The sequence below is a fragment of the Fundulus heteroclitus genome, chromosome 9 (genome assembly GCF_011125445.2).
Source record: "Fundulus heteroclitus isolate FHET01 chromosome 9, MU-UCD_Fhet_4.1, whole genome shotgun sequence".
NCBI lineage: Eukaryota > Metazoa > Chordata > Actinopteri > Cyprinodontiformes > Fundulidae > Fundulus > Fundulus heteroclitus.
Window position 1 is genome coordinate 24696722 of NC_046369.1, and position 25823 is coordinate 24722544.

The following is a 25823-nucleotide window of genomic DNA, read 5'->3' on the forward strand; positions in this document are numbered from 1 at the left end:
ACTAAAGTTCGTTTGTATTTGTATTTCAGTTTATGCCTCAGTGACCCCCAGACTGTCGGATAAATCTCTTGTCCTGTCAGCATTTCTTTTGGGTTACCTTTTTGCATTTAAATTAAACACAAGTTGTAAATGCATAATTAAGAGACACAGCTGTTAATGTCAGTGATCTTCAACCTAATTTGTGTCCCCTTTGCTCTGATTTATTGATTATTCCTCAGTATTAGGGAAGGAAGAAAAACTTGGCTTCACATGAGCACGTCTTGAAACCTTTATACAGAAATAAATTTGTACATAAATGGCAAATATCGAGCCAAAAGGAGAATGAGAAAAGGAAGGGGGGAGAAAAAAAAGGGAACACAGAGAAATTGCCAAGCAGAACAATTTTTATTGCTCAAAAACAGACGAGGGCTGAAAGCCCTCAGTTAACAGCTCTGAGCGAAACCAGCGGTGTTGCTGCAGTCCCCAGGCGATGGAGGACTGTTTGCGTAGCTCGTGCCTCCTCTCTGCTGCTTTGTGTTCCTGCTTTGAACCGTGACAAGATAAATGCCAAGGACAATGTGGACAAGAAAGTGAGAAGATGTTTGTTAAATTCTGGCCAACGCGGAACATCGGACGTCTTTGTTTTCTCCTCTTTTGTTAATTTTTCTAACCTTTTTCCTAAATTCAAAAACATTCCCTCTGCCTCTTTTTTTCATTATCTTCTTGTGTTGCAATATCTACATTTCCAGCAAAGGATTCTTTTTCTTGTTCGTATGTTTGCTCTTTGCTAAAATAGTCCACATATTTACATATGTGCACATCTTTGTTCCTAAACCCTCTCTTTAAATGACTCTCCAGCAGTTTTTTTTTCTTAATGTTTCTTTTTTTTTTTTCCACCTACACAGTGTTTGGGTTACTTTATCAACATAAGCTCATGCTGTGTGATAACATTGTGAATAATACTGTTAAGAGAAAATTAAATTTGTGAAATTGAGTTAAGAAGTGAAGCGAGGAACGTGTGGCCTGTGTCTGCATGAGTGTGTGGAGATATCGACTTACAGGTCACAAGCATTTAGACACACACACACACACACACACACACACACACACACACACACACACACGCACGCACACACACACACACCACACACACACACACACACACACGGGGCCTTTTCATCCTCACACTTTCCTCTTTTTACTTTTTTGGGCTCCAATAATCATTCTTTCACCAAATCTTCCTTTTAGACAAATAAAAAATGTCATGAAATTCTTCTCAAAGTCAACCTTTTTAAAATTTTTTGAGTTACGCACCACTTTAATTGCTTTGGTTCTTACTCCTGACAGGTCTTGCATGTATTTTTTTTCAAAGCCAATGGTTCTATATTGTGAAAATAAGATGATCATCACTAATGAATGAGATCCTTATTTGCACAAAGGGAGTTGTTTTTTATACTTTGGCATGTTACAGTCACAAACCTAATGTATTTCATCAGGATTTTGTAGGGGCTTGTTTTAAAACATCAGCTGTTATATATATAAAACATCAGCTGTTATATACATATATATATATATATATATATATATATATATATATATATATATATATATATATATATATATAAAGGGCCAAGTAATACAGCAGGCAGGTCAAGGAGAGAGTTGTGGGGAAGTTGCATCCTGAGGCTTCAAGATCTCATCGTGTGCTCTTCGGTCTATCAGCTGAACAAACGGAGGGGATAAAACACCGACCACCTCGCGGTCGTCTGTCTACACAGACAGAGCAGGCAAGGAGAGCATTAATGAGAGACGCAGCCGAGAGGCCCGTGGTAACTCTAGCGGCTTCACAGCTCAGGTGGGAGAATCTGTTGACAGGAAAGCTATAATAAGTTTACATAGCAAGCATCGAAGAAAGTGCTCTAGTCAGGTGAAAACAAAACCGTTCTATTTGGCCTCTATGCAAAACTCAGTGTTTGGCAGAAATCTAACGATGCACATCAGCCTGAACACATCATCCTCACAGCGAAACATTTTGGTGGCAGCATTGGGCTGCAGGCGCGCTTGTCTTCTCTACGGTTCAGCAGTTTAGAGCTGATTAGAAGTTGGACAGAGCTTAACGCAGGACAGTCCTTGAAGACGAGCTATCAGAGGCGGCACAAGACTTGACACTGGAGCGGAGGTTTACCTTTCATCAGGACAATGACTCTAAACATGCACTCAGAGCTACGATGGAACGGTTTAAGTAGAGGCATAAATATGTGCTAGCATGGCCCAGTCAAAGTCCAAACCTCAATCCAAAAAACAATTACTGGCAAGCGTTAAAAAATTACGTTCACAGAGGCTCTTCAATGAGCCCGAGCTAAACTGCAAGGAACAGTCTGCAGAAAGTTTGTTTTCTCGATCTGCAACACATCTCCAAACACACCACGGAAGACTTTTACTTGCCATTGTAGTAAAAGGTTGCTATCCTTTTTCATAAATGTAACATTTGTTTCTACCTTATGATTGTGCTTTACTCTGCCTTGCTCTGTCACATAAAGTCTTGTTAACCTACACTGAAGTTTGAGGTTGTAACACCACAAAGTATGAAAAACTTCTTGTGGTACGAAAAATTCTGCAACACGGCGTATGCGAATAAATTAACATTTGCAACTTGTGCAACTGTTTCGCGTTTTCTGGTGGGACAATTTGTACAAACGAAAGGTATTTTTCCAAAGCCAAAGTGTTGCCATTTGGAACAAAAATCCCTAAATTACAGCCGTGACGGCAGTGATGAATCTACCTGGCACGGTTCTTGCTACTACCAGCAGCACTTTGCCAGACAGCTCTCCATATGTCACTCAGGGTTACACACGGGACGGCCAACAAGTGTTCCTCAAGAGATCCTTCACGATGCAACACGATTTCAACACGTCACCGAAGGCACAACTCCAAGTTCAAATTCATTGTTCTTCTAGGAAAGCCAGCAGAGGAAAAGAGGAAACCTACTTAGCCTGTTTTTTTTTTTCTCTTTTCATTTTACAACGACAGTGATCACTGTTTTGCTTCGCTGAAACAACACTGTGACGTCAGGCACATTTCAGCGATGAACGGTGATCATTCGCTCTGATCACATCTGGAACAGCTCCTTTAGTGATGATCGCTCTTCTTCGTTTTCTAGTTAATGGAGCCTACTGCTCAGAGGAGGACGTGAGCTCTAAGCTGGGCGATGCCGAGGGCACCTTAATGCGATGTGGGCAGAGCTTGCTGCTACCAGCGGGGGGCCATTCAGAAGGGCTCTACCCCCTGAGCCTTCACCGCACCAGACCAGCACCTGACCTCCTTCTGCAGGATGGCCCACACCATGAAACCAGGTAAAGCTGTCAACGCTGCTTATTTCTTTCAGTCACGGTTGTGATTATATCTTCTTTTTGTAGCGGTATTACTGATAAAATGCAGGTACACAGCACAACAAATGTGATCTAAAATACATAATCTACACAAATGCAATTTATTGTGATGCGAATCTTTAACTACTGTAGATTTAAGACGACTTCGTAGAAGATTTCTTGATGTTGTACCTCAGTCAGCTGACCGGGAATGCCTCCACACCCACTTTAATTTATTTGTCATATTATCTTTCGATATTGTCCATACAGCCAAACAGGAAACGGTGCTTTCGAATATAAAGAGAGGGAGATAAAAAACTTTATTAGCGACAACGATGACATAGTCTGCAAGTGGTTTCCCCCAGTTCTGGCTGCTATTTGCCCATTTTTCTTTCCTTCCCTGGTAAACGCAGAAACTCAGGGGAACGGACAAAGACTATAGCTACATGAGACAGACAGGAGAAAAGCGAGCTCTTCTCACATCACTCAGGGGCTTTGGACAAAATCCATAATGAGCCAGCTGACAGGAATGATTATGTCGGAGATCACAGCAACGCATGGGGAAACACGACCCGGGTTCCCCATTCAGGAGAGCAAAGATTCCCACCATAATACACAGTATTGTAAACGGCGACCCTTCATAGGCCGCAATTATGCCACCAAAACAGGTGACTCCTTATTTATCCCCAATGCTGGGTTGGGTTTAACCCCTTTGTGTCATCAAAGCCTGTCAGACGGACACAGTAGCCAGTGGCCTCTCGGTCTCAGAAGCCACCCTACCCTCCCCCCGTCTCGCTTTTCTTAGTTTTAAATGCTCATTCATATCCTCTCACTACAAGAAGATCCTGTTTCATTTATTCATAAAAAATCTCTGGATCATAGGCAGGTTTCCACTCATAACATAACATTGCAGCATTTCTTCATTCGTGATGCCACCATGATGAGTCTAAGGTTTAATTGAAACATTTTCGCTTCTGGCAAGGATGAACTGGTTTGTGTCTCTCAACAGAAACGGAGCAAATATAGCTCATGTTCTCTCTCTCTCTTCCAGAAGCACCTCTACCTTCCATAGGGCCCCGCCTGGGGCCTCACCCAGCCTTGGCTGCAGCGCCAACATGGCTCGCTCCTCTGCCCCTTACCCGATTAAACAAGAGAACTCAATTGGACAGAAAACCTCCAGCATCCAAGGCCCGTGTCAGGCTGCGTTTCACGTCTGTAGGGCAGGTCAAGCTTTGGAGGCATCGCGAGACGACATGGCTACAGCCCTGCATGCTAGCAGCAATGGTAATGGCGTGTGCGCCGTGAGCTGTGCGGTTAGTGCCGTGTCGGGGGACGCACTGCAACCGTTTAATAATGGAGATGGCTCCTCCCCGCTGGCTTTGTCCCCAACTGGCTCCCATCATTCAGCGCGGCTGCTCGGTGCTAGCAGCGTGAAGAGACGCTGCCTTTCCCTGGCCTCGCAGTCCGCTGCCGCTGCCGGCGCCAGCAGCGTCACCCCAACGAGTTCCCCGTCAGACACCGGTACCACCTCCACAGAGATCCATATCACCACGGCCGTCTGCTCCTCCACCCAGATGTCGACGGCGGCCTGCGTCAACGGGTTCCGCGCCGCCCTCTCACCCAGCAACGCTAGTAGCGCCGGCTTCTCCTCGTCGTCGTCCTCCACCTCTTCTTCTACGTCTCCGCCCTCGATCTGCTGCCAGCGGGAAGCCCCTCGGAGGCCCCCACGTCACGGCAGCCCCCAGCAAGCGACGCTACAGGAGAGCTGTCAGCTGTCCTCACCTGCCGCCTGCCTCCTGTCCCTGTCCGCCTCCTCCTCCTCCTCCTCCTCCTCCTCGTCCTCTTCTTCAGCATCATTAGTGGAGCCGGAGACAGGCCTGGGGCAGAGCCTGGGGCTTTGCGAGGAGCAGGTCTCCATGCTGCGGGGGCTCGGGGTCGGAGGAACCGCCGAGGAAGGTGAAGAAAGAGGCTTGGATGGGTTGGGTCTACTGATGAGTGGGACCCTTATGTCCGGGACATTGAACTCCGCTTCTGAAGTCGGCTGCATGCTGGATGGAGGTCAAAGATGTGGGGCAGCTCTCAAGCAGGAACCTCTTGACGATTTCTCCCCAAGTCAAGATGAACTCCTTCAGCACCACTATCACCACCACCATCACCTAAGTGGCCGCAATGGGCACCACCACCACACTCCCCAGCCATCTCGATCTGCCATGCCTCCTCCCTACCACCTGCACCAATACCCGGGCCCCAGTCATGGGGGGCCGCTGCAGCAGCTGAGCCCGCAGACAGCACAGGCCTCACCTCTGGGACTAAAACAGACCTCCGGAGGCCCCCCTGCACCGCACACAGCCTCGGAGCGGGAAGAAGTGAGAGGAGGAGCGCAGACGGACAAGCAGGTGTGTCGCTGGATCGACTGCAGCGCCGCGTACGAGCAGCAGGAGGAGCTCGTTAGGCACATTGAGAAAGTCCACATCGACCAGCGCAAAGGAGAGGACTTTACCTGTTTCTGGGCCGGCTGCATCCGTCGCTACAAGCCCTTCAACGCCCGCTACAAGCTGCTGATTCACATGAGGGTTCACTCTGGAGAGAAACCCAACAAGTGCATGGTGAGTCTCCAAAAAAAACAAAAAATAAAACAGTAAGTTACCATTTTGAAGGAATGGTGATCAGATTGCAACAAATGTGACTAAAATCAGAAAGTGCCCCTCGCAGTTATAGGATGACATTAGCAGAACCATTTTAAATCGAGCTGATTAACACAAATAGTTTTATCCTTAGAGAAATAGACAATTAAGTCACTGCAGTCTTTTTTTAAGGTAATGCATTTGTTCATTTCAGTAGTATGGTGTCTGGATTTTTACTATGTTTTAAGAACTCTTTAGTGAAACATGTTTTCTTTCCAACAACAAAAAAAAAAAAGAGGAAAAGTTGCTCTTTTACATCGGCTGCTGCCCAAGTAGCACCTCGTCAGAATAAATAGATTTGTAGGTTTATTTTTTACAGGTAGAGCTCCAGTTTCACGAGTGCTCTTAGAGATCAACATCAAGCTGTCACTCCCCCAATGTCAGTTCACAAATGGAAAAATCCCCTCAATAGGACTGATTTTATCCAAACACACTATTAGTCCACAGCTTGTGTAGGGGTGAAGTCATGTTTATTTTCACAAGTGCTCTGCTGGTTTTGCTATTTTTCTTTTTAGAATGGATTCAAATGGTGAAAAGCCAACACATATGGGGAGCATAACCAAACAATGCCTATACTTGATCCTTTTAAATGGGAGCTTTAAATGTTTAGCCGTCCCACAAGTATTAAGTGTATTGGCTTCAAATCCAAACCAAACATGAGGCGAAACGCAGTAGTCTGGTTAAAGGGAGCCACGGAGGGATGGTCTGCAATATATGCACGTCTTGCTCAATATCATAGTTTCCCCTTAGAACCGTCATCAGAGACAGTTCCTCTCAAGTTAAGGTAAAAAACTCCTAAACCTAATGAGCTGGAAATATGGGGACAATTCTTGCATATTTATTAAATTATTGTTTATCTTCTAGTACAGAGTTTCAATTATATTTTATTAAATTGTTTTCCTGATTTTGACCATTTCTAACATTTGGGACTGCAGATGTGTTCAAAATGCACAGAGGAGGCTTTTCCTGCTCGATACCCGGTTCTGACTAATTCCATTTTTATGTTAAAGTTTTTTAATAGAGTTATTAGTTCTGAATTCAGCAGAAAAAGAAGGACTATCCCAATTTTCCCATTTATGCATCAATACACAAATAGAGAAACCTATTAAGTTTCCCTATTTGCCAAGCTTTCAACAGGGACTGAAGGATTGACATCCCCAGTGCATGTCAGAACATTTTCAGGCTAATGCTACAGCTAATGATTCATTTATTCAGCATTAGTTATAGAGCATTTATAAGATCCTGGTCCAGTTTTCTTTCCCACTGTTTTCTCTGGAGGACCCGCTCTCTTTGCTGTCCTAGACTTTCAAGATGCATGCAGTCAAACAACGTCCTGAGTTTGTTTACATTTTTATATAAAACCAAGTTAGGCTGTGTTAGGGAAAACAGACATGAGCTAATACAGACTGAACAGTAAAGCATCAGTAACAAAATAAAATGTGTTGTTAGCATGTTCTAAAAAAGATTTAAATCTATGAGTTACTGTAAATAAAAATATTATTTATTCAGCACTATTTTCTTAGATTTCAGGATGCAAAGAAGCAGCCATACGATGCTAATCAGATGCATGACAACAACATTTTAATGCATGAACACCTCTGTCGAAGCAACAGTTTCTGCAGCTCACTGGTGCTGGAGGTTTGCAAATCCTGCACAATGTTGCAATGGCCCAGTCAAAGTCCAGACCCCAATGACCCCCTCAGCCTGACTGAGAATCTGAAGTGGGACCTCAACAAATTATGAAGATTACTGTGGCCAAACCTCAAGGAACTGAAAAAACATTGGCGAGAGAATGATGGTATAATCCATCTGAAAGAATAAGAGAGGCCGATAAATTCATACAGAAAATTACTGCTCAGAGTTTGCTGCTAAAGCAGTTTCTGCAAGATGCTGGATCAGGGGTTGGACTTAGTTTTCCACTTGAAGCGTTTCCATACCAGCTTTATGTTTTGAGTTATAAATACTTGTGTGGAATCAGGTGTTGTTTCTTTTACATTTAAGAAAAGTGAATATTGTTATTTCTTGGTATGTAAAACTATTGAAAAAAGCGTATACGTTCTTTGTACCATTACTATATGGTTCCTATTACTAAATTACGTACATTGGTTTGCACGCTTGTGTCCTCGATGCTGCCTGCCATTCAATTAGGCATCAGTGAATTAAAATATGTCTCTGTACTTTATTGGGTCAAAGACATTGAAAGCAGACAGTTAATTTGACCAGAATTAAAAGTTAAACATTTTAATATGGACTGTGCCTTTGTGCCCAGACTATACAAATAAAAAAATAACATGTGCTCTCTACTAACCACTATTGTGCTACTTTACACTAATATTTGGTCAAATCACCGGAGAGGAGATGGCAAAGAACAGGAAGCTGCTGGAAGGTAGCAGTCTCAAAATTCTCAACTACTGCGTTGCCCCCAGAGACCCTATTAGGATATGCGGGTATATACGCTGTACATTTTTTATGCATTTATTCATCAAAAATTATGGGATCTGTTTAGTTTTCATACATTTCATCAAATGGAAACCAATCGGATTTTTCCGTGTTTGACCTGCTAATCACCGCTCAAGAAAAACATGTCTGATTTTAATCTTTGGACCATTACTATTTTCCCTACATGCCCTCTTTGGTTGCTCAGCTGTACAACTAACTAACATTTCATGTTTTGTTTGTTTTATTTTTTTGGCCTATTATTGTTGCAGATGTGTCTTTTCCACAAGTGCTGTCAAATTGCAAACATGCACTGTGTGAATGTTTGTTTATACTGTATACACTCTCAGAGAGTGTGACACTGTGTATGGGGATGTTTACCATATGCGAACGGCAGAACAATTTGGCTCATTGTGGACAAACCTCTGGACTCTGTCTGAGACATGAGACACAGTGAAAACTCCACAGCACACCTTAACCTCCTGATCACCCTTATTCCAAGCACATCAATGCACAAACACAGAAAGTTTAAATGGGCCCATTGTGGGCTTTGAGTCTCACAGTCCGAAGGATTGATGCCGGTACACTACGTTGGATTGTAACACATCAAATCCACAGGGAGTTCCTGTGTGTCGATAGAAAACTTCTGAGGATAAACTTAGAGGCCGAGCTCAAAATAAACACACTGTGCGCATTTGTAACTGCGTTGGTTGGGAAACCAACCAGAATATTTAAAGTAGAGTTCTCTGGAGAGATTATATGACTCTTAGTTTCTTTATTTGGTAAAAGTCAAGATTGTTTGATCCCAGTTACACGTACTAACAGGTTGTCCAAGAGAGACCGGGAGCAAGGTAGACCTCTACCATCTCAGAATAACTCCAGTATCAAACTAATCGTGCGAACAGTATATGTTATAGACATTCAAACTGCCGTCATGTTTGCTTTGAGTAGTTATTCACAGAATGCAACAATTATATGCGTAATGGAGTATAATGGAGGTAGCAAGTGGTGGGCCACCGACCTTCCTGTATGAAACACTACTATTCTCCTATAAACATCATTGTGGTTGCATGTTTAGTGTTGAAACTGTTGTATTTTAGGAATAGAAGTACAGTGTTTTAAGAATAAAACATTGGTTTAAGCAAACTGTGTTTTATAGGTCTGCCTAACTTTTTATTTACTAGGATGTCCGGTTAGTGTAACTCTGTATAACTCGAAAATGCTTTGCATGGTGACCCTAAAGTATTGGACCTGATAACTGAGCCAGGACACAGGAGTAGGTTTAAAAGGTTTTATTGATGTAAAAAGGTGTTGAACGACAGGAAACAGGATGGAGCACATTCAGGAACCTCTGTAAAAGAGGGAGTCATGTATTGAACTTCAGTGGAAGGTGGTGAACGCTGAAAAAAAGCGTCTAACCTTCCCAGAAGCCAGGAGGTTGATCTGGATCTGATCCAGGGGTTTGAGGGCTTCTGTAGGCAAGCACTGCCAGAGGGCTCTGCTCTAAGCAGCTCGTAACCAGGGCTGAAGCAGAAGGGTAATCCGTGAAACAGTCCTGGGTCATACACAATAGGTCAGAAGAAGGCAAAAGAACCACAGCGCTAGACATGCAGAGGTCCGGCGTCCAGAATCAGAGGCCAACTGGAGGGTCCGACAGGGGCAACGCAAACAGGCAGAAACCCACAGAACAAAATGGGTTTGGCACAAGAGACGCTGGATGGTCGACTCACATCAACGGCTTTCAAGGATCTGGCAGCAACACCAAGGTAGAGTCAAAAATATATTGGGAGGATTACAGGTGCAACCAACTTCCTATAATTATCAGCAGCAGGTGTTGCTGCTCGACATTGAGGGGAGCAGTGAAGCCAGGAACAGAGCTGGCTCACAGGCAGGGTGAAAATCGTCGGGAAAACAGGGCAGATGCATTACAAAAGGTGGCACACCACCTCCTACCAGTGTGTCTGACCGAACCAAAGGTAAAGATGGTTTAAAGCAGTGGTTGTTATTCATAATTAGCAAGTTGAAAGTACTTACAGGCCCCCATAATATTTTTTAAAGTTATAATGCAAAAATAGTTAAGTAAAAATCAAATATTCAAAATGAAATGTGTTTAGCAGCAGAACAGAGATCTTTAAATGATTGTCAATCCAAAACAAGAAAAGAAAAGGGTCTTGCTTGGTTGCCGTGAAATAAGAAAGTCTGACCAAATCGTTTCAATTATTTTCTGTTTCTTGATTTAGAAAGGCATTTTTGTTTAACATCAGCAACAATAAGCTATGCCTCACTGTTTCTTTGAAAGCTCTTGGTGTATTAAGTGAGGTTTAATAATTGGGTTCAATCCAAGTCGGTTTCAGCGTAAAAGACGTTGGATGTTTGCGGTCTTATTCACTAGGGAATAAAAAAATGATGGTTAATAAAACGGGAATACTCGTGTACAACCTGACATTTTCCATTTAAAAAAAGTGTTTATTTGTCTGCAACTTGCTTGAATGGTATCGCCTTAAAATGTGCCAATCAGCATCTGCTGGTGGGCTTGGTGTGCACCATTATTGAATTGCGGACCACACGAAACCCTTCTGATTAAATGCCTAAACTGTGGACCACAGGTTCATACAATAGTTTAACTCTCCTAACGCTTCTTAGACCGTAGTTGGTTTAAAATGTTAGAAGTCCACTTTGAGTTTTGGCCCTTCTCAGACCAGCCGTCAGGCACCCAGACAAACTGATCTGTATTCTTACACTGTGAGAATAACATATCAACTACTCATATTTTTTTTTAAAATAACCTCCCTTCATAAATTCCAGACTACTGCTTTAAGCAAATACTCAGGACATATTAAACCAAATGTCTGTGTGTGTTTTAGCTCAAATGCTCCAAAGTCTCTTTATTTTCGTCTGAGTTTGGGGGACCTTTTGCCACCAGCCCCGATGCCTCTTGTTTTTGTTGTGCTCATGCAATAGACAAAGGCATTCAAGTAGTTGAGCTATTCACGTAGAGGAAACCGTTGAGACATTCTGTTTTAGGACCCAGCGCTGTAGAAAAAAACCAGCTCTAATCCTTTTATTATCTTTCCAGCGGCAGCTTCCAGCAGGCGCTCATGAAGCAGGACTCTGCTGACATCCAAACATAACACATCTCGCTCTCCTCTCGGCCTCGCTGCAAACAGTATAGACTCTATCTCCCTTTTCTTCATCCAGCTGGACGGCATTTGCTTCCCGCTGTGTCTTGGCAAGAAAAAGTCATTATCACAACATTCGAGCCGTGCTTTGAACCCCGACTGAGCCTGTCACACTCCGTACCTGGATAGTATTTTAAGGACTTACCCATTCAAACATAAAAAAAAATAAAAAATAAAAAAAATAATCAGGTCCTTCCATATGTAGATGCTCAAATTTGAGGGTCACAAAAACCTCTGCCAACTCGTATGACAGATAGTTTGGTTCCCACTGCCCCCACCAATTAAAGCCGGTCCTGGGTTGTTGTGCAGAGGCCAGCACTGAGGGACATGTGGCCGAAAAGGAAACAACATAATCTCCCCGCAATATCCTGTTGTGTTCCGTACCTAATTCACTTGTTGTTTTAGTTTATTACATTTTTTTTTTATGCGTCTGCATGAATATTAAAAATATATCCAGGAGGAGCAACCCTGTCATGGTCGCAGACTTTCATATTGCTCTGCTTTGTCAGAGGCCAGCCTGGAGGATTTGTAGCGTCTGAAGGCTGTGACCATGAGCGGTGGAGTTTGGAAAATATCTTCCTAAAGCACAGAGGATGAGGGGCTGCGCGAGTACTTACATGGGAACATGACTTAAGGCAAAAATGCAGCACTGTGCTCTTTATTTGGTTTCTCTTGCAGTCCTCTTCTGTTCAAATCAGCTTGTAACACTGTAAGAAAACACAGTTGTTTTTTATTTTTTCTCTCAAGGGTAGTATAAAAATATGCTTAATGTTCTCTATGTAAAGTCAAAGGATATTATTAGGCTTTATTTTACAAAGAAAGAGCAGCTTTAACACTAAAACCAACATTGTTTTTGCCAGAGAGATGCCAGCAGAATACTATCTCTGTGTATCGTCTACCTTCCTGGGTCCTCTCTCATCCTCCCATCTCTCCAGTTCATCATATATATATATATATATATATATATATATATATATATATATATATATATATATATATATATATATATATATATATATATATATAAAACATGCCAAGCACTCTATAAGGTTCCCAGGAACCAGACAAACAGGCCCTTTGCATCATAGATGCTCCTCAGTGTACGTCTGCTGCAGTCTCTAACAGTGAGGGTTTTATCTTTTTTAACATTTTCCCCACTGTGAGAGCTGTGAAGATAAAACTGTATCCTCATCCAGTCATTTGTCACAATTCCAGCTGTTTTAAATGATTTCTGACTAGGCCGTCCTTTTGCACTATTTTGAAGTTGTTAACGCCTTTTAAAGATTAACACAATCCTAATGCCAAAAAAATAAATAAATCACAGATCGTGATCTTTTTTGTGTTTCAGAGTTTAAAGCTTCAGTAATCATAAATCGTGTGCTAAAGCGTCTCCGATTAGTGTGAAATAATCTAGTTCAGGGTTGACCTAAGTAGTTTAGATTTTGAAGTAGAGATCATTAAATGAAGACCAGATTCTTAAAAAATTATGTATTTTCATTTAGCACCAAATAGAAAATTCACAATCCAGCTTCATGATCTTTACCAATTATTTGTCTACCATAACTATATTCTTACCGTTTCTGTGCCATGCACAGCATGATGGCGTTCCTGCTACGTCTTAAATGTACATGGCGATATGCAGTAACAACTGACACATAGCATTTTTTTCCCAGTGTTCATGTTGCTCTCTGACAGAATGCCGCTCTGCATGGAGAGCCATATCGCCCCGATCAGAAAGCACTACTGACCGTAGATAAGGGCAGGGCTTGGCAAGTAGCTTATTTTATGGTCACTATTTCCTGACTTGCAAAGATAAAAACACACATCTGCCTTACTTGAGTGACATGTTCTCTGTCTTTCGAATAACCGAGAGAAATGGGTGTTGTTATTTATCTATAGCCCAAGGGAAACAGGAAATTATAGATTACTTAAACTTTAAACTTCCTAGACATTTGGATACGTATAAGAATATGAAGTATACATTCTATAAAACATTCTTCAGCTACATATACTTTAAAGAGATATTTAGGGCTACCAGTTATTACGGGGTATTTTGTCCTCTGAATAAGTGTACCCAGGTTAGAATTTCCCAAATAGTTTAAATTTTTATATGAAACTATCCTTTGATTCCTTTTTATGCATCTTACCAGGGTTAAAAATTGGAGGTCGCCATGAGTTTATATCACACATATGAGACTTTGCCATGACTTGTAGCTTAATGAAACTGTGTGTGTGTGTGTGTGTGTGTGTGTGTGTGTGTGTGTGTGTCTGTGTGTGTGTGTGTGTGTGTGTGTGTGTCTGTGTGTGTGTGTGTCTGCAGACAAGCACCAAAACACATGCTCACTGATACACAAACACACATCCAAAGCCACTTGTTGAGGGAAAGTTGGATGTCCAGCTCTCGTGGAGAAAAGGGCATAAATCACATAATTTCTGTGAGTTTTTTTTTTTTTTCTAGTGATGTAAAAGCTGCTAACATATATATTTAGATTTACTGGACTGATTTCTGGAAGAGAGTGGCACATTTTTCTTTGATGGCAGTTGCCGAGGCGTAGGAACCGGGCCGCTGCCAGGACACAGCGTGTGTGTGTGTGTGTGTGTGTGTGTGTGTGTGTGTGTGTGTGTGTGTGTGTGTGTGTGTGTGTGTGTGTGTGTGTGTTTTCAGGGGTAAATGGACTCTTTTGTGAGCAATCAGCTCAGGTGCAGGAGATAAAACAGGGAGTTCCATTAGCTAATTAAAAGTGTGGTTCAGAACATGTGCAAACTTTTCCTCTGGACGCTGGCTTGAAACCGGAGCCGGGCGCTGGGTGTGGGTTCAGAGTAAAGCTGATATTAACAGGTTTGACTCTCTGGTTCGTCCGTCTGAACCGTTGTTGCACAAAGCTGCCTGTAGTGATTTAATCATCCTGCAGGGGGCTAGGGTAATGTATTTTTTTTTCTAATATTATGCAGATTGTACAATGCTCTATGGCACTGATGAAAACCAAATACAAAATATTGTGTATTTGAAGGGCCTGCTCTGGTTTCTGCACATCGTGGGTCAGCGTTGTGGGAATAAGGAGGTCAGTTTATGGTTCATTTGCATTAATCAGGGACAATACTCGGAAAGGCATTGATTCAGCATTTCAGAGGTAAAAGAAAAAAAAATGAAGTTGTCTGTTAAATTTGCTGTTTTGGCTCAGATGCAAAGAGCTAATCAGGACCAAATAAGAACCTGGCAGGTATCAACTTTTAGCACTTAAGGCCTTCTGCTCCTAGTTAAATAAATTTCAACATAAGCTTTGTCAGTCATTTCCCACTGGGCAAATTAATTCGTCAAGTTGGTACACGACCTCGTTTTTTTTTTTCTTCCTTTCTAACCTATAATCCCATTCTGTAGCTGTCCTCTGTCTTCATGACAGATCTGCTGTCCATTCATCATGCTATTAGTAACTCAAAACTGTCCATATGTTGCAGTTCACGTGATGAAACCGCCGGTGGAGTAGCTCTGTCATGAAATCCCTGAATTAATGAACGTTGCTTATTTTCAGCTGAGCAGGCCGGGCCAACATCCTGTCAGGTCCGGAGAGTTTTCCAGTCAGTCTCTCGCAGAAACGTAATCAAGTATTAGAGCCCTGACTCCTTGATCCCTCACCTCCTCGTTGCTAGTGTTATGTTTATAATTAAAAACGTGTTCAAATACAGAAGGGATTTCTTTTCCAAATAGCTTTCTGTTGACACAGAATTTTAAAGAGTTTGGAACCATCTCCAGAAAATCTCTGAGCAAGGGCTTTCATCTTTAATCATAGATATAATATTACATCATATGTTGTTGTTGTTTTTTTTGCTTAATTGTGTATATATGTCATCTTAAGAAAAATCTAATTGGATTTTTTTAATTTGAATATACTCTATTGCTTTGTGGAAAGTTGGAACAAGTATTACCAGGGGGATGAAGGAGTTTTGACTGGATTTTGTGTGCAGCAGAGCTTGCGTTATGAAAAGAGTCCCTGTGGACTTAAATGTTTTTGTTCATTTATTAGGTAGCGTCTTTATCTGATCTTCTATATTATATTGTAAAAATTGTCAGCAGACCTATTTGTTCTTTAATATTTTAGGCAGCAGCATGAGCATGTCTCTAAATCCAGCCCTGAGAACAGCTTTCATGTGGAGCTCAACGTGAGATGGTTCTGGTTTGTTTTTTGAGTTTTAAGTTGTAGCTTTAACTAACTTATCCCTTTTAATGCGAACATCCCTGGTTTAGTGCGAACATTTATTTTGTCTTAGTATCCGAAGATCAGTGAAAGACAGCCCTGCTTGGTCAGACCGAAGTTCCTCACACATCCAGTTTCAGATAATCCCATCATCCTAATAGTTATGTCAGTGTTTTCTATATACTGTACGCAAATTAAGTAAGCCAGTCTTTCATTACATTAAAGGTCCTTTAGATATTTTGGAGCAGTGTTTTGACCGAGATAAAATATGGCACCAGTATCTTCACTGTATTAAAGGGAACATATCATGCAAAATCCAGCTTTTTTTTTATTTTAGCCCTTAAATAAATGGTGTTGTGTACTTGGAATCTCTAGGAATCTAAAAAAAATCAATGTTGTTTGTCCAGGTGCTGCGTAAATATTTTCATGTTCTGTTTGGGTCATATTTTTCAAGCCTTTCCGCTATTTCTATAGTCTATTACGGTTTTTCAACAAATGACGTCATAGTATTTGCGGCAGAGCTGCTAAACAATGTCATGGACTTCCAGCTTACCAGTCTTGGGAATCCGCCCTTTTGACCTGTCTGAGTGGTTTTGTTGTCCAAGCTGAAGGATGCTGAAGCTACAAGTGGAAGAGTCATCGGTTGTGCATTACTCTGCCCTCAGCATACTACAAAGATGGCCGAACAGGGTGGAGTGGATCCTCTGCAACCTGGAGGGGGGTGTGGTGTAAAGAGCCTCCTTTAGATTTAAAGAGACAGCACCAAAATGAGTTGCTCTCAGATGCACCTCAGTTCCACTTTATATAGACCACAACTGGATGATTAAAATGGGAAAAGGAAGTCATTTAAAAGTATGAAATGCCCCCTTTAAGGTAATTTAAGATAATTTTTATATAAAGGGAGAAAAAAGCTCTTACCTTAGACCTCAAATTAGTTTAATTTGTAGATATATTTCATTTCCTCTACTTGTTTTAAACAGTAGTATTTACTAACAACAATTCCACTCATTATTATGAAATGTGAACCAGTTTTATAGAAATTGTTAATGTTTGATGTTTAGGCTTCAACTCAGATAATCTCCATGCAGTTATTGTTGTAGTTTAATGCTTTTTTCCATTAAACTTACCCACTTAAGCTACTATTTGTGCAAGACGAGAGAGATGGAGCCTTTCTTTAAATATTTAGTTAAAGCCCTGGTGAACTAAAGCTGCAGATGTCGATTTGCAGCTACCTTGCTTTTAACCACATAACCAAGTATCAAAGCATTCAGGATTTGCTACATGCGATACACTTTAATTGCATTTGTCTGGAATGCAGTATTTTGAGTTTGCCCATTTCCTCAGCATTTAATCGCGCCCTGGTATCGGAAACCTGAAGACCCAGAGCAGTGGCTGGACATGCATTACAGAGCGGTTGTGTCATTTTTGTGTCCCCTCAAAAACCTTAATCAGTTTTAACCTTGCTGCTGAGCCAGATCAGTTTACGAAAACATAAGAGATATGAACCCATAGGGTGGCTGTGTGGGTTCCCCCACATGTTCAGGGGGCTGGGCAGTGTTGGAAAACGTAGTTCCTCCAACAGAAACGAAATCTGAATGGCAAAGTATGCTGAAATATATATTTTACCAGGCTTTTTAAAAATCCTAAAAGTCGATTTATGTCAATAAATGCTGCAGACTTTCTGCCCAGGTCCCTCTTGCAAATGAGATCCAGATCTCAATGGGGGTTTATTCTGGTTAAATACAGGAAATGAGATGAATAATGTGTGTTTACAACTCAAATATAAAGCTTTGAGGAGTCCCCCGGTCCTCCAGGTGAGTTGCTAAAAAAAAAATGCTGATCCAGACAAACAGCCACATACAGCTTTTATTAAGCATGACCAAAGCAATCTGCCCTCAGCACCATAAATTATGTCAGTTAAAAACAACACACAGCTCATAGACATAACTAAACAAATATACAGAATAATTTCTCTTAAAGTTAACATTTAGGTATTAGTTTTTAAGAGATCAGGTTAACACAGCTCATACCAGTGAGGAAATGTGTAAATCAATCATTTGTATTCAAATACAGTGGAGCATCTGACTACAAATGTAATTTGTTCCAACTTTAAATATTTCTAAATGTAAACACTTTTCCCATTGAAAATAATGGAAATTATATAAAATAGAAATCCAAAACACCTTCACGTAAATGCACTGCACTCAAAATTTGACTCAACTTCACCATATTATAATGGTTAATCCTGTATTATAACATTGCTAGAAGCACATTATATTGAAATAATATTGAATCAATAAATAATTAGGATAAAATCCAATCATTTATCATTACTTTTACATGAGCTTAAGTAACTAAAGTAATCAAGTAGTTTATCTGGGACACCAAGTTGTTTGGCACGATTAAGTTGGCTGTGAGTTATTTATAATCTTTTTGAAATATTTTCCCTTTTGTTAGAAGCACAAGTAACTTGAATTACAACTTAAGGACAATTAAGAAATTGTGGTGTTTTCTACACTGGGCCCAAATCAACACACAGCCACCACTGATTTCAGCACTGGCTCCACACTAACACACTAAAAGTGCTGGCAGAAAGGTGCAGTTTAAATATAAACCAGTTCATAGCTTCTGACTGTGTCTGAAAATGTCATGAAAAGTCCCATAACATTGTTTTTTTGTTTTGTTTTTTTTTGTTTTTGTTTTTTAGAGTTGTGCAGCATTAAACTGATTTTTAAGGGGGATGCTGCACAGAGAAGCTTTGTACTTTCTCAAATTTTGCACACACCTCTCTGATGACTCTGGAAGTGAGCACAGCTTACATCCTGTGCATGCTGCACACCGGGAAAGCAGGGAAAACAACGCAGAAACGCGCACATGTAGAAGCAGCCATAGTTACGAGAAGCGAGCAGCGGACTGGTGCAGGCTCTGTATCACACACTTGCTAACAAGGTCCGAGACATTCATATTTGGAGGACAATTGATCACAGTTAACATTTGGAACAAATTTTTACTCTGATCTGTTCGTTTCCAGAGGTTTCACGGTATCATCAATGGGGAAATACAGTATTTAGCACCAAGGCACCGAACTAGTTTTTTTTGCAGCATCTAGTTAGTAGAAACGATAATGTAGAAGCTGACTTCTGACATGCCTACTATTGCCTTCTCTGCCAGAAGGCCTTGGAGTCATTATTAGGAGTTTTTTTATGTTGTTCATGCCATTAATGTGACTGTTGCCACCTGCTTGCATGTCACAGATGTTCCAACATTTTCTGCAGACAAATTGTACCTAAAGTGGGGGTCTGAAGATCCCACTGGAGGTCCTAAATGAACGGGTATGAGGTATTCAGCAACGTCTTCAGAAATCAAAATATTTGAGCTATGAACCTTAAAAAAGTGCTCACAAGTGTATAAAGACGTGTTTTTAGTTGAAGCTGTTCTTGTTTTCATCACACCCCTATTTGATTGGCCTGCTAAGAATATTTAGGAAACTCAACTGACAGTCAGGGTCGAAGGTCTCCTCTAATGTTATTTTGGGGGTCTGGAAAAAATTAGGAGTCACTGGTGGACAGAATAAAAGAAAATGGAGAAATGTAAACGCTGAGCCAACACTTGCATTATTCCGTTGTCATTTCTTTTCTAGGAAAAGCGGTTTGTTGGGTCTCAGATTCAATGCTTTCTGTCATAGATCGTATTTGTTAGCTACGGGCGAGAGAGAGAGAGAGAGGGGGGAGGGGGAGCAGTTTTGTGACCAACTCAAAATTATAGCCTTACTCTGTAGGATTTTTAGTAGCCCAATACCACTCACATTATTTCTTTCCTATGAGGATGCTACTAACTACAACACACATGCTGCTTGTGCTGCAATCCGTTTTTCTTTGCAAACAGCTTGAAAGTTTACCTGCAGTTAGTTGGTTGTGTGCAAGTGTGAGATTTATCTGCAGAAGACCACAGTGCCTCCAAAGATGTTAGGGTTGCAGAGGTTGTTGCAGACATCTGAATCCAGAGCCAAGTGAACCACATCTCCAAACCGAACCAGAAAATACGAAGAACACTGATTCCCAAGTGGGACATCGTTATTATCTGGGTCACTGTACACCCAGACCAGCTGTACAGCACACAGCACCCTGCCACAGCAGGCGAACGCCGAACCGAGCCTAAAGCACGTGAGAACAGAGCTGCTACCGTACAGAATAAACGCAGAGGGAAGCATAGGTAAATTGCGTAGCGAAAGACATGTTTAGGTTTAGGGTGTCGGGTTTGAATTATGTGCTGCTGTGTTTTTGCAGCCGGAGTGCCAGCTTTAATTCGAATGTTTGTGAGAAGGCTGAGAGAAGAGGAGCCAGACCGCCGATCCGGCTCCTCTGATGTCATCGCAGAAATTACTTTTTTTTTTTTTTTCTGCCCGGGATTCATCGCAAGGCATTACGCATGATGACTGAGTTGGTATGCACTGATTGAGCACCATGATGCATTTTCAGAGCGTTATGAATTCAGAGCTTGAATCAAGCTTTCCATAAGGTGAGACTGAGATTTGTGTGTTTGCACTCTAGTGCGCTGCTCCTTGACAGAGTGAGACTAAAGATAGATGCGAATGGAAGGATCAAGGATGAATTACATGCGTTGCGGTGTTAAATAGCACATAGTGTTTATTAAAGCGCTGAGATCATACTAAAATCATATTTAATGTGCTGATTGATGATGAACGGGAGCTTTTGCGAATTTTGGGAAAGAAATACAACAAAAAAAAACGTCGAAGCGGGGCACACAAGGACGCAACACACAAAATGATCCAGTTTCTTAATACCTTGCTTCATGATGGTGTGACCCCAGCAGAACTGGCACCACGGAGACATTTAAGATGGGCTTTACCGCCGCCCCCATGGAGATTTAACATCCCAATGTTTTCCGTCTCCGTTCCCCTGCTTTCTATTCTCTTTCAGACACATCTGTTTCACGTTCAATCTGTTCAGCTTTGGAATCCGTTTTACATCGATGTGAGAGAGTTTATGCAGTGTTTAGTACCAGATTGGCTTTGTTATCCGGGCAGGATTGCAGTAAAAAGCAAAAGACTTGTAAGTCCAAGCGTATCCTCTTGTTTTTCCAAAGCTCTACCAGCTTCCCACAGCAGCAGTCTCTCCCTCTGTCATGTGGCAGTTGTGTAAGAAACAAAACCAGGAAAACATCTGTATTACTTGTGTCATTTTTCCAGCGATGAAGCCAACAAACTCTATGGAAGTCATACATGATTTAAAGTACAGCACTATTAGAAAATGAATAGTAAATATTGAGGGGAAAAAGATCTTTTATTTATGCTCTGTAGCTGACAAATTGTGTAAGGTCAGGCTGTGCAAGGCTTGGACTCATATTACAGGTAATGTAAACAAATGTCACATATTTGCTATATTGTCATATATCGTGAAAGGAACATTATGTATAATACACGTCAAAGAATACAAGCTGACAGTAAAATCTGAGGGTTTGTGTTATTTGCAGGTCATACGAGGGAATCACAACTGGGCCGAATGAAACTGGTTTTCCTCCCAAGCATCTTGGGTCATCTCTCACTTTCGCATCGATCAGCATTTTGTGACAGATTGCTGACTTCATTTTTATTCAGGAACAATAATTATTGTTGTTGGTCAGTCACATTCTGCTGAGAAACAGATCTGATTTAAACATTGACATCACACATAGGGGTCAAAGCTGAGTCTAAATGTAGCTGTGATTTAGATCTCTATATTCTGCCGACGTTTAATCCAAACTTAGCTGCCTTATCTGAAAGTGCACTAAAAATAAATTTAAAAAATTGTACAGGCCAGAAAAAGACTTCTCATTTGAATAAATGCTATATTTTTTTGTTGCATTGTTGCAGTAATCATATCAATGTATTTTTGTTTATTTTGAAAGCCAATAAGACTTTTAAGTACGACAACATATATTTACATATTTGTAGTGTACTGCTACAGACAGATGTTCAACACTTTAGATTAAAATGTGTGCTGTTTTGAGTGGTATCAACTGTTCACTGAAAATGTGGCACTTTCTCTGTGTTACCAGAGACAACGTTCAGCTTGTTTTCAATCCAGGAAAATGTTCATTGTTTATCATGATTTGTAATTTGTCATGATTCTGTCATACAGCGACAGCTCGTCTGTCACCGAGTTGTTGAGATGATGCAATGCTGACGCAATATCTCTGAGGCAGATAACAAACAGAGTTAAGTTTATATTTGTAAAAACAAAGTCATTATTTCTGCAGTTAGTATGACACCAAAGCTGGTACACATAAGAGACCGAGACTTGTTTATTATTTGTGAAGCAAGATAGTAGTGAGTTTGTGGCGCTGTGTTAAAGGGGCCTAGTCACGTACGATGACTACAAGTAGCTCTCTCGGGTGGCAAACAAAGGTTTTCCGATTAAATTGCTGCACCCTGTTGGGTTATTATAGTTTATTTTGGTGTTTTACTCATTGTTTTAGCGCTACTTGTTAGTAAATGAAGCACTTTTGCATATATTTACCATAGCAAGACCAGGTGACCAGAAGTACGATATTGTGCATGCGTGCAATGAGTAAACAAGGAGAGGCAATGGAGCTGAGCAAGTCAGCAATGGCCAGCGGAGGCGTGAAAAGAAAGGCGTTAAGTAACCCTAACCCTGTAGTCTTCGACCACGCTGAGCTGTCACTTTACTGCGAGGCATTGCAGGATGGTCTACTGGCTCTCACAGTAGCTGCGTCAATTGTCGCCATCTTGCTTTCTGATAGCTCTGCAGCACTGCCAGCCGATGGCACAACAATGTTTATGTCTGCTGATCACTCCCGGTGCAAAGTTCTTTTCAGACTCCAGGAGGTCCAAGGAAACACTATCAGGACGAACACTTGCCGTATATTGTTTTATTTGAAGATGACTATATGTTTTTTTTTGTGTTTTCTTTTTATGGCCAAAATAAAGGACTAGCACCCTTTAAGGTCCTGAGTCTAAATCCAGACCATTTACCCCTTTTTCTTGTGTTTGTCCAGTTCCTTAGTAATGCAAGTTTTTGTTTAGGCTTCTTACTTCAGTGGCACAGGAGTTAAGGAGTTTGTCCTGCAACTGGCAAGTTGCCGGTTCGATCCACCGCTTTGACTGTCTCAGTCATAGTCTCCTTGGGCAATACATTTCACCCGAATTGACTGCTGGTGGTGGTCAGAGGGTCCAGTGGCGCTGATGAATGGCAGCCTCACCTCTGTCAGTCTGCCCCAGGGCAGCTGTGGTTACTAACATAGCTCACCACCGTCAGGGTGTGAATGAATGATTGACTACAGTGTAAAACGCTTTAGGGTCATAGGCAAAAGTACGCAATGACAGAGAGGCAAAATGACAAGCATCCGCCAACGTCTAGCTCTCTATTAGCAAACTGCGTCGCTAGAAAACACAGTTAATTAGGTCACCTCTGCATCCTCAAAAACCTCACTAATCAGAGACAAACAGAGCATTGAGTCTTTTCTCACCATAATAACTTCCATACTGAAGAGTGTTGGGGTTAAGTGATCTAATATGGCTTATTTATGGTGTGTTCGCTAATTGGAAAATTATTGGATTTCTTTATTTCCAGTTAATGCTCAGGCCCACTCAAGGTTAAAATCTGCACCAGCCAATATCTTGTATTCAGAAACTTTTCCTAGTCATTTTTGTAATTTTTTTCTTGAGGGAATGTTATAAACAGTTTGCAACAATGACACATTTTTTTTCCCAATTTCTTCAGCAGAATCTATAAAAAGCATTTTAGAGCGAACACGGCCATCCATCAAGAGGTAAAAAAAAAATGGGTACAACTTTTTTCAACTCAACTGAATGCTCTCTGGCCTTTGGTCTCACCTTTGCTGGATTATTTTTTTCCTGTTTCATAAAGATGTTTAACTTCTGTAGATTGCTTTTCAGGCCTAATGCCTCTTCTTTGTTCCCCCACTCGTTGAGTTTCCTAATGCTTTTTAGTACAGTACAGCACAACATGGATATTTAGGTTTTCAGGTTCAAGTTGACAGAGAATCAGTAAAAAAGAAAGCCAAAAGCCAAAGAAAAAAAAAATTCTTCTGCAAGCGAGACCACTTTAAAAGACTACAAAGGAATCGGACACCCCCTTGAAACAAAGTCCGAACGACTTAGATGTGGTTTAAACTTTTCTACAATACCAAATATATTAGTTTTCCTGTAGGTCAGAAGACACTGACTTGTAAATGGAGACTCCATTATTAAATAAGAACAGAGAACTATATAACGATATGTGGTAATCTGATTTATTGAAATATAAATGGATGGCGATGGGCCTGTTGAGAACGCCTGAGCCGTGATTCAACTCGACACAGTAAACGCTGAGCGCAGTCTGATATATTTCAACTAGCCATATCCACATAACTGGAAACTGGACCCTGAAACCCGCAGAGAGCAGAAAAGAACACAACTTTGGCACACTTAGGACTGAACAAATCAAGGGGGCACCGTGGCATCGCAGTTGCACCACATTTCTTCGGCAGAAGGCCTTGTGGTCTGGTCCCGGTCCAGAGTGGTTGCACAAATGCACTTTCTTCTCCTCCACTCTCCTTGAGTTCCCGAGCTGGTGTTGATCATAACGCCGTGTTGACCTATTGTTTAATTTTGCAGGCATGTTTTCCGTCTAAATGTCAGTCCCGTTGGCATCAAGGTATTTGGCTTGGCAGCTCGCTGGGCTTCTGCAGTGTTTATTTGTTGTCACGTCAGAGTTATAGAGTTGCTGCAGGCGGCATTAAACCTAAACAGCTGTGTCAACTCCGACGCTGTTTAGAGAGCGAATAGTTTTATTTCCTTACCTAACAGATCTGGTTGATATGGGATCACTTTGGGTCTGTTGCAAAAACGTTCAGACAGTAGGCAACCTTTGCAAAAAAAAAAAAAAAAAAAAAAAAAAATTACATCCATTTTATCAGCTGAAATAACACAAGGAGACTGCAGGTAAGAATATAAATGGAACTAAAATGTGATTATGTGCAGCAGCAGCTCTCTGACCACTGGAAGAATTCATATTCTAACTACAGAAACTATAAACACTTTCATACGGTTAGAAAATAGCTACTGGTTGTCCGAGCAGATGCCGTGGCTTAATGTAAGAGCAGGAATAGTTTAAGTCAGCAGCAAAGGAATATTTCCAGACTTGCAGCAATGCCAGTTTCCCCTTCGTTGGCCAAAAAAACAAATGCACTCTTTAAGGAAAGAAGCTGGTGCCGGTCCAACAATAAATCAGTTCAAACCGCGAGCTAATCAGGCAAATGTGATTATGCATTCTTTGGTAAAGCGGTTTAGTAGAAGATAAAGTGGATCAATTAAGTGTATTATTATTGTCTTTGCTGGCTGCATGTGAATTAGCGTCCGTCATCCCAACAATGGGCCTAAAATGAAATGGAGACATGCAAGCACATTGTCGCAGCACAACAAGGGGAGCTTATAGGATGAAGGGGGTGAAAGAGAGACGGCCGGAGAAAGCAGCAGCGAGAATGGCGGCAGGTGTGAGTGAAAGGCGCTGAATGGAAGTGAGCGCTGGTGTCAGAGAACGCTGCGGGATCCTGCATTGACTGCCAGTAACACCAGTCCAGGCGCCGGCTCGGAACGCAGATCATGTTTAGGATTTTCATTGCGTAAGCGCTGGTGTTTCTTTTTGCGAGGCGGGTTTGGATTTCTTGAACGGGTTTATAATTAATGCCTTGATGGCTACTAATGGCTGTGGCCTTGGATCCTTTTGTGTTGCACTTTATTCAGTTATTATGAATGGTTAGAATAGCTGTGAACATATGCATGTAGTGCAGAGGAAAAGTAGGATGGCTGTTTTTTGACGTTTTCCATGGTAGGAAAGATCACAGAAGAAGTGAAAAGTGCACCCCACAACTGAATCGTCATTATATTATTATAGAGGACGGCTGAAATAAGATCGGGCCATTTTTGAATGGCAAATTGCAGTTACTGTAGCAGTCAATTAA

General features: G+C 41.4%; 1 protein-coding gene across 2 annotated transcripts in view; it reads left to right on the forward strand.

The window, feature by feature from the left end:
* LOC105927818 (zinc finger protein GLIS1) overlaps positions 1–25823 on the forward strand; it is a 104280-nt gene that overhangs the window by 39996 nt on the left and 38461 nt on the right. For both annotated transcript variants that reach the window (XM_021317647.2, XM_036141314.1), the window contains exons 3-4: positions 3140–3332; positions 4399–5953. In XM_021317647.2, the coding sequence (XP_021173322.2) occupies positions 3140–3332; positions 4399–5953 (1748 nt within the window). The remainder of the gene's footprint in view (positions 1–3139; positions 3333–4398; positions 5954–25823) is intronic.